General features: G+C 54.1%; 1 protein-coding gene across 1 annotated transcript in view; it reads right to left on the bottom strand.

Annotated features, from left to right (window-relative positions):
• Nucleotides 1-3,054: 3,054 nt before the first annotated feature.
• ITGB5 (integrin subunit beta 5) overlaps nt 3,055-9,673 on the bottom strand; it is a 116,043-nt gene continuing 109,424 nt past the window's right edge. The window contains exons 13-15 of the mRNA XM_056126814.1: nt 6,413-6,532; nt 4,395-4,561; nt 3,055-3,813 (exon numbers count right to left, since the gene is read on the bottom strand). Coding sequence (XP_055982789.1) covers nt 3,718-3,813; nt 4,395-4,561; nt 6,413-6,532 — 383 coding nt within the window. The 3' untranslated portion in view covers nt 3,055-3,717. The remainder of the gene's footprint in view (nt 3,814-4,394; nt 4,562-6,412; nt 6,533-9,673) is intronic.

Raw genomic sequence — 9,673 nt, 5'->3', positions numbered from 1 at the left:
ATTATACAATGATCAGATACCCATCCCTCCACCAGTGCCCATTTTCCACCACCATGGATAATATCCCTCCCACCCCCATCCCCCCATCCCCCCTGTCTCTGTGGCAGGGCAATCCCCTGTGTTCTCTCTCTCCTTTTGGGTGTTGTGGTCTGCAAAAGAGGCATTGAGTGGCAAACATGTTCAGTCCATAGTCTACTTTCGACATGCATCTCCCCTCCTGGGAGGATCCTCCAAACATCCTTTATTTGGTGCTCCCTTCTCTATCTGAACTGCCCTTTCCTCTAGGATACCCGGCTGGCCTCTAAGTTATGGAGTAATCCTCCTGGTGCTGATCTCAGCTATTCTTGGATATTAATCTCATACTTTGTTACTTTATATCCCCCAGATGAATGCAATCTTTCTATGTCTATCCCTCTCTTTCTGACTCATTTCGCTTAGCATGATACTTTCCATATTGTACCACTTGTATGTAAATTTCATGACTTCATCTTTTCTAACAGCTACATAGTACTCCATTGTGTAGATGTACCAGAGTTTCTTTAACCAGTCATCTGTTCTTGGGCATTCAGGTGTATTTCTAAGGACCAGCACCTGTGTAAGGATTCCCCACACATCAGGAGTTAGTAACCACTGAGGCAGACCAACGGTTTTCAACTTTTCACCCCTTGGTATGGCAGTAGTGCACCAACCACCAAGCCGGACGTTCACTGGCTTAAATTTTTCTTTCCCTCTGATTTCCGTCCCCAAAGGATTTAAGGCCATTTCAGACCATTTCACCAAGCCACAAGGCGACTGTTTATGTATTTATTTTTGGCAGGGCAGAGAGATGATGTACACCTGTCAGTGCTCAGGGATCACTCCGGCAGTGCTCAGGGGACCACACAGGGTCAGGAGCACGGAAGGCAAGCGCCTATCCCACTCTGCTCTTTCTCCAGCCAGCATGGTGTCTATTTCGTCCTGTTTACACAGGACAAAGGCAGCACCTCTTTATATCCGACTCCGGTAACTGGACCCTCGTTGCTCACTGCTGTTTGTTTAATTCTTCACCAAAATGAAATAAGAGGATTTGGTCCAAGGCTGAGGACTGATGAATTTGGAGTGAAAGCTCAGTGGCCTTGAAGCAGTGGCAGGCAGAAAACGATCGGTGGGAAATGCACAATAAAGAGTGGCGGTAGGATCTTGCTCTTCAAGCCCATGTCCTCTCCTGAACACGTGTCTTGCTTGCTTATCTTGGTCTCTTTACACTTTCCCACTTTTGGAGAAGCACATGTTCTCTCTTAAATGCATACTTCCTCTATTTCTCTTCCTTCACCTTGTTCTAAGTAAGTTTAGTTCAATAAGAACTATCTGTCATCACCAAAAAGAAAAGAAAAAAGCCGGGGTTGAAAGGTCTGTCTCGGGGCTGGAGAGATAGCACAGCGGGTAGGGCGTTTGCCTTGCACGCGGCCGACCCGGGTTCAACTCCCAGCATCCCATATGGTCCCCTGAGCACCACCAGGAGTAACTCCTGAGTACAGAGCCAGGAGTAACCCCTGCGCATCGCTGGGTCTGACCCAAAAAGAAAAAAAAAAAAGATCTGTCTCAGCACCACCTCACCCTGAGCCTCCCAGTGCCTGGGCAAGCCTATTTCCTCGCTCTGGCAGTCAGCTTCCTCCTCTTGTGGACAGGGAACAGGATGAGGCCATTAGTGTGGTCCCGGAGGTCTCAAGAACTGGAACTCAGGAAAGTAAGCTCCTTGCTTTGGGTTTCCTTGGGTGACAGGAGTTTGTCCTGAAAGGAGCTGATCCTCTGGGCTGGCTGTTCAGTGTGAGAGGGCCTGAGGATCTGGTCATGCTGGGGATTACTGTGACCATCCTGGCGGAGCTTGGGGCCCTCTGCAATACTCAGTGACCGGGTGGTGCGGGGGATCAAACCAGGTTGTTGCATATCAGGCACGTTGCAGTAACCCCTGTGCTATCTCTCAGGTCCTGGAACTGTCCTTCTTTCGGGGAGGGAGGTGCACTCAGCAGTACTCTGGGCTTATTCCTGGTAGGGCTAGAGTTCTAAAGTACCTGGAATCTAGCCCAGGTTAGGCACATAGAAGATGAGCACCTTAAGCCACATGTTAGCTTTCTGCTTCCCTGGAACTGTTGTTGACAACGATGTATGGAAAGTGATTCTGTATGAAAATTACATCTTGACCCTTTTCATATGCATAATTTCTGCCTCCCCCACTCCGCCAGCACCTGGGGAGCAGAGGAGGAAGGTCAGAAGCGATTTAATCTTTTCTCTTTCCCGTCCCACTATTGTGATGACTGGGGGGGCGCGCGCGCACACACACACACACACACACACACACACACACACACACACGGTCAGTGCTTACCAGGTAGGGTCCTGGTGGTGCTTACACGTGGGCCTGGCAGAGGTGTTTGCACATCTTGCAGATTGCTGGGGTTGTAACTTGGTTGTGGGATGTGCACACACACGCACTCTGTTGGAGTGCCTAAGGTCCCAGATAGCAGAGCACTTGGCATACATGGATGGCCCCAGGGATCCAACCATCGGCCTCAAGCCTGTGAGGCAGGTGCTTTTGTCCTAAGCCTTCCTTGGGTCGCCTTCCCTTTGCCTCCTCCCTTACCTGTTGCGATGTCTGACAATTGTGCATATGGTGGTGTTTCTCACACTCCTGGTTGTGGTGCTCCAGGGCACACCTGCTGTGCCATCAGGGGTCTTACTGGCAGAGCAGGGTCACACCAGCAATGTGGTCAGTGCTGGGCATCAGCCTCTCAGCCTCACACAGCCAAGATGGGTGCTCAGCTCCCGAGCCACATGCCGGACCCTGGATGGGGCTGAGGGTGGGGGTGGGGAGGCAGTGTCTAGCCAGGAACTTGCTGGCATGTGGCTCACACTCTGATGGGATATTGGCCAGACTCAGCCATCACGTAGGTATAACAGTTCATTCTATTGGTTTGGTAAATAGAAAACACAGCCATATCATCAGAAATTTAAATACTGATCATCTCAGAAATTTGTATTAATTGAAAGAAACTACTGAAATGGAAAGAATTCATTTAATGAAGCTGCCGGATGTCAAGAAACACAAATTGTCTGTAGCACTGGGGTCAACTTAAGCAAACGCTGGAAAGGTGCCAAGGCTCAGCACTCCAACCTGCCTTCCAGGGGGCTGCAGTGCTGGCATGATGCACAGGTTCCCTGGACCTTCTCGGCCCAATAAGCAGCACAACATGTGAGTGTCAGCAAAGGAAATCTTTTGGTTTTAATCTTTACTTTCCGATCTGCACAGTCATGTTCCTTTTGTGTTACAAAACTACTATACATACATGGACAGGAGAGGAAACACCTGCAAACTACGCACCTTTCACGTCCTCTCAACCCACCACCCACACCCACGTGCCAGCCGGACAGCAGGCTCAGTGAGGCTCAGCGGCCGCATGGCTGGAATCACACGTCTTAATCTTTAATTATAAAACTACCCTCGGGAAAGGCTTCGTGTGCGGGCCAGCTCGGGCACTGAGCTCTGCTGTAGCGGGCGGGAAAGGAGCTCAGCCCCTCGTCTCGGTGGGCCCTGGGGACAGGGCGGACGCGAGTGACCCTGTTCCCTAGCCAGTCCCTGTGCTGTGCCGTGGCAGCGGGGCTCCTGGCCCGGTCCTGCTGGACATCTGTGCCCGGGCTGCCGGGAGCATCAGTCTCTGACTCGTACCATTATCCTCCGACTCAGTCCACGGTCCCGTTGTAGGACTTGTTGAACTTGTTGAAGGTGAAGTCCACGGTGTGGGTGGAGATGGGCTTTCTGTACAGCGGGTTGGAGGCCTGCCGGGCAGAGAGGAGGCATGAGCTGGTGCCTTTGTGGGGGGGAGGGTCTCCAGAGCATTGCTCAGGGAGCCCAGAGCTATTTCTGGCCACACCCAGAGGTGCTCTGACTGTCATGGGGTCCAAAACTCCAGGCAGTATTCCAGCCCTCTGAGCTGCTCCCAGACCCCTGGGCCATGAGCCAGTTTAAGCCCACACTCTCAGGGTTTAAGGGGAACCCTCACCCCAGGTCAGGACCCAGGAGTGCAGCCAGCCACACAGGGCGGCCACTGGCCCTTGGGATCTGGTCTCCTGCTGGTGCAGAGACCCCGAAATGTCTCTCTCTTTCCCAGGCTTCCTTGACATCTGTGCTCGGCCTTGCGTGGGTGCTCAGGGAGGGAACTGCATGCAGGGGGCGCCACCAGATACCCTCAGTCTGGGTTTCTGTCCCTTGAAGTGTCCCCCTACCTGGTGCTACACGCCTGTACCCATGAGCCAGGTGCTTCTCTCACCCGGGGCTGGCCACGCAGCCTGCAGGGGCTGAGTCTGCACGCTGAAGACATGGTCGCCTCCCTGACCTCAGTGGCCGCCCCAAGCCTTACCATTTCGTAGCGGGCCCGGGATCGCTCGCTCTGGAACTTGGCGAACTCTCTCCGGTCGTGGATGGTGACAAGCAGCTTCCAGATGGCCAGCAGGGCGAGCCCCACCAGCAGGATGCTGCCCACCACGGCCAGCAAGATGGTTGTGGCATTGGGGGCGGTTCCACACTCTGGAGGGGGCCAGGCAGCAGGTCAGCAGAGTCACTGGGGCCCCACTGCCCGCCCCCAGGTCCCTCCCTCCTCCGTCCGCTCAGAGCCCCACGGGCCCCTGGGAGACCCGGGTAGGGCAGCCTCTCCAGAGGACAGAGAAGGAGGGTGAGCAGAACCACAGCAGCTGACCCTCCATCCCGGCAAGGGCCTCGGATACCAGCACCCCTTTGTCTTGCATGCTGTGTCGCCCGACCTAGAAGCATCCCCCTATCCCCCATCCCAACACACGGGACACAGGGCTGTATTTCAGGCAGGAGGGCCCCAGGCTGCCGGGTCCACACTGTGAGTCCTCAGCCAGAGACACTGGGAAACGAAGTGCTGATTTCAGACGCCCCAAAGCAGCGTAGGAAATAAAGGCTTGTTTGCCTCGTGCTTTGGTTTGTTTGGGGGCCACACTGGGTGATACGTAGGGGTCACCGCTGAAGGTGCTCAGGGGACCATACGGGGTGCTGGGGAGTGAACCAGGGTTGGCTGTGTGCCAGGCAAGTGCCCTTCCCATTGGACTATCAGTCCAGCACCTCATTTCTCCTGCATTTTTGTGGGTTTTCGGGGGGCTTATTTTTGGACCACATCCAGCAGTGTTCTAGGCTTACTTTTGGCCCTGTGCTCAGGGGGCCATTGCTGGTGGGACTTGGGGGATACCGAGTGATGCCGAGAATCAAGCCAGGGTAGGCTGTGTGCAAGGCAACTGCCTTAACCTCAGACTCTCCAGCCCAGCAAGCCCCGTTCGTTGTTCTGTGGTTGCTGCTGTAGGGGTGGGGAGGGGAGGAGGGCCAGGGATGAACCCAGGGCCTCACACATGCAAGGCAGGTGTCCCATCTCAGTCATCGCCCCGGGTACCACGGCTGGGGTCACACACAGCCTGGCCTCTGGCCCAGGAAGGGCAAAGTCTGGCTCACTTGGCATCAATAGACTCGATGTTCAACTCCCCACCTGCTCCCTTCAGAGAAGAGTAGGAGGGGTCAGACCAGAAACCCTGGTAATTCCAAGGCCAAAGATCTCTGCTCCTAACTCCCAGGTGGGCAGCACAATTTGTGTCTGGACTGAAACCTGGCTTGTCTCCAGGCCACGGCTCTGTGCGTCACCAGGTCTGTGCCCATGATGGGGGCCTGCTGGCTGTGCTGGCCCGGCCTCCCCATCCGCATGCGGAGTGGCTCCAGAGCTCTCTGCTTCTCTCACCCACCAGTTCTTGGGTTATGGTTTTTTTTTTCCCCAGTTCTTGGTTTTATCTTCTGGCCACACCCGGCAGTGCTCAGGGGTCACTCCTGACTCTGTGATCAGGAATTACTCTTGGTAGGGCATGGGGACCATATGGGATTCCGGGGATCAAACCCGGGTCGACAGCATGCAAGGCAAGGGCCCTCCCCGCTGTGCTACCGCTCCAGGCCCACCTCACCCACCAACTCTGTCTCCCCCCAAATGCGGCGCCCCCACAGGCAGGCCCAACCCCCTCAGAAAGCCTGTGACCTCCAGGGCCCCCCTGCTCCAGCACAGGCTCCTGAGATACATATTCATATTTCTTTTTTTGTTGGTTTTGTTTTGGGGTCATACCCGGCAATGCTGGGGGATCATATGGGATGCTGGGAATCAACCTGGGTTGGCCACGTGCAAGGTAAACACCCTACCTTCTGTGCTATCACTCCAGCCCCACATACTCATTTTTCTTACTGGAACTGTGCTCAGAGGTCACTGCTTGTGCGAAGCAAGTGCCCTGTTCTGCCTCTCTGTGTGGATCCTGATCTTTCCAGGGACCTGGAAGCCTCCCCTGCCGGGGGAATGCAGGGCTGCACCCGAGGTCAGGTCTCACCCACCTGGTTCCCTGAGGATGGTCAGGTTGGTCCGCCCGCTGGGGAGCTCTGCGTAGGTGAACAGCATGACACAGTCCTTGGCGGTCTTGTAGAAGCAGAGCACCGCCTCCTGGTCATCTTTCCCTGTGAGAAAACCCAGTGGAGAGGCTGGCTGGGCCGCCAGGGCACGGGGCAGGTGGGGGGGAGACCATGCAGGAGAGCCCATTCTGAGGGAGCTTGGTTCCTTGGGATACTCGGATCTCTGCCCCGCCCTCTGGGGGTGGCAGTGCTGAGACAGAACGGGTGAGTGGAGCTGTGCGTGTGTGTAGAAGGGGTCAGGAATGGGCAGCGGCTGCGAGGGCTGAGCGCTGGCCAGGCCGAGGGCTCAGAGAGGACAGGGACTCGGTGCCGAGCATGGACACACAGGAAGCCTTTGTGAGAGGGGACCCTCTGCACACTGGAAGGACCCTGGCCTCTCCCAAGCAGTGTGGCTCTTTCTCCCTTCAGAGGAGAACTGAGCCGCTGTTCACCATGGCTGGGGGAGGCAAAGGAGGCTTGTGAGATGCACTGTCCTACGCGATGGTTTCTGGGTAAGCCTCTTTCATGCATGGAATGAGGGATGACTATCTTTTGTCGGGAAGTTCTGGGGTGCAGAAGCAGGGGGTGAAGGTGCTGGAAGTCTGGTTGAGCCTATTGTCTGGGGCCAGGGAGGGTCCCAGCCACCACCCCCAGCTCCTCTGCGTTCAGAAGCCCCCTTTCTCCAATACCCTCTACACCCCCCAAGCCTGGCATGGCTGCCTTTTCCAGGCATTATCTCCTGCAGGGGCCTCCTCAGAAAGGCCTGGATGGGTGTCCAGAGGAAAGGAAGGGGAGCTTGGTGCCTGGGCTATCAGGCCTTGTGCCTGCATCGAAGCCACGGGTTCACACTCTGACAGGGAACATCCATTCTGGCATGTGTGGGCTGGATGGCTCACTGCTCAGCACCCCCAGGGTCACACCGCTGGAGCTTGGGGTAGGGTGGGGGCCATGGAGTGTCGGTATTAAACCCAGGGCCTCACCCAGGGCAGGTCTGCACTCTTCACGCAGGCTATCTCCCTGCCCACACAGTAACTTTTTGTTCAAGACTTTTGTCCTGCGATAAGAGAGTTGAGTGTGGTTCTCAGTCACGGGGCCTGGTCATCGTCCTCAACCCACATCAGGTCGGTGCTAGCCAAGCATGGTGAGCAAGTGCATGGGAGGAGGGGGGAAGGCACACATGGTGACGACCCCCCACCCACCCACCCAGGCCTCCCTGGAGAGTGGCTTGTTCATCCCTGAGGGACAGACTTGGAGGCAGCGAGGGCTGGGAAAAACTGCATGTTTCCACATTTCCTCCAGGCCTCTGTACTAGAGCCCGTGAGTCTGGGGGCTGTGGGAAAGCGGGGCCAGGTCTGTGCTTCACATGAGCTGAAGAACAGACAAGAGGCTCAGGTCTCTGCTCCCCAGTGCAGCACGGGTCTGGCACACAGGAAGTGCTCGCTGGAGGTGTGTTAGCTGAATGCATGAATGCATGGCTCTATTTGGTACGCTTTAGCGTAAACAGTTGGCCAAAACCAGGGTGGCAGGACGAGGAATGCACACAGGAGCTGGGGAGGCCAGACCCCAGGCATGGCTGGCAGCCCAGAACTCAGGCAAATGCCTGCATCTGCCCCCGCACCCCTGCTTAACCACTGGAAAGTGCATCACTGACTTGTTTTGGTTGGTGCTTTGACAGTGCTGTGTTTTAATGTTTTGACAGACCATTACCAGCATCTAATTCCAGATTTTTTTTTTTTACCCCATTCCTCTTTGCGGTCAAATTTTCCTCTCTTCCTAGCCCCTGGCAACACAAATCTATTTTCTTTTACAATACTTTTTTTCTGGACATTTTAAATACTTGTTCAAGTTGCAGCAGGTCTGCAAGGTCCTTTGCATCTTTATTTTAGTGGGGGGGGGGATACATCTAGCAGTGCTTGGGGCCAACTTCTGGTGCAGTGCCACGGGCTTACTCCTACCACTACTCAAGGAATTATGTAGCACTAGGGACCAAACCCAGGGATCTCTCATCCAAAGCAAGTACTCCTGCCCTCTGACTCTTACCTAATCCTTTCGATGGATTAATAATATTCCACTATGTGAACAAATCAGATTCATGTTTCCATTCATCAGTTGATGTTTGTTTGAATGGTTTCCAATATTTGACTAATACGACGATGAATATTCACGCGCAAGGGTTTACATGTCTGTGTATTCAGTTCTCATTGTATAGGCTGGGAGTATAACTGGTTGAATGGTAATTCTGTTTAGTTTATCTATGTTTACTTTGCTTATGGTTAGTACCTGTTTTCCAAAGAAACTGCATGTTTCCACATTTCCACCATATGAGTTCTAGCATAGAGTCGCTTGACTTAAGGGATCTACAGAGTTCATGGTCAACGTATGCCAGGCTAAGACGTGAGATTTGCACCTCTTACCCTTAGATTCTCCTCACCTTGAACATGATACAGATGCCAGCCAGAGATGGCCAAAAGTAAACACCTCTGCAACTCTGAGCCCCTGGGCTCATGCTCAGAAACGGACTTACAGACTTTTATCCCCTGGTAAAAGCAGAAGGATGGGCGGTGTCACACTGAAGCTATTTGAATGAGAAGGGTCCAAAATTGCAACATTTGTAAGAACCCCCATCCAGGGCCGGGTGGGAGCTGCAGAGGTGGGAGACCTGCTTTGGGAGAAGCAACAGGTGGCCCAGTCCCAGGTTCAGGGTGGGCTAGTGAGCCTCTGGATTCCTGGTGCCCTAACCATCCTGTGGATAACATAGGCTGAGGCCAGGGGGGCAAAAACTGGTTCACCGTCCACCACTCATGATTTCCTGCCACTTGTGTAGACTCCAGACGTTTCGCAGGCACCCTTGCAGTTCAGTGTGGCCAATCAATGTGGGCAGAAGTTCTGAACCACTTCCTGCCCGGCCCACACAAACATCCACAAGACCCTTTACTTGGTCTTTTTGCTTGCTAAGACAGTGGGGCAGATTCTGAGCACATTGGGAGGGTATAACCAGGGCGTACTCGCTACCTGTTTCCCCACTGACTACATGGACTTGGCAACCAGGAATGTCCTCACTGGATTGTCAGAGGGATCAAACATATACTTAAACATATACTTATGACAAAAACTTAAGGATTTGTCGCAGCAATAAATATGACTTATCCTGCTATTCCAGCATCTTGAGAGCCTGGGTGGGGAACGGTGTGGCTAGGAAGGTTCTGG

The sequence above is a fragment of the Sorex fumeus genome, unplaced genomic scaffold (assembly GCF_029834395.1).
Source record: "Sorex fumeus unplaced genomic scaffold, SorFum_2.1 ptg000063l, whole genome shotgun sequence".
Taxonomy (NCBI): Eukaryota; Metazoa; Chordata; class Mammalia; order Eulipotyphla; family Soricidae; genus Sorex; species Sorex fumeus.
This window is presented reverse-complemented; position numbering and strand designations above follow the sequence as displayed.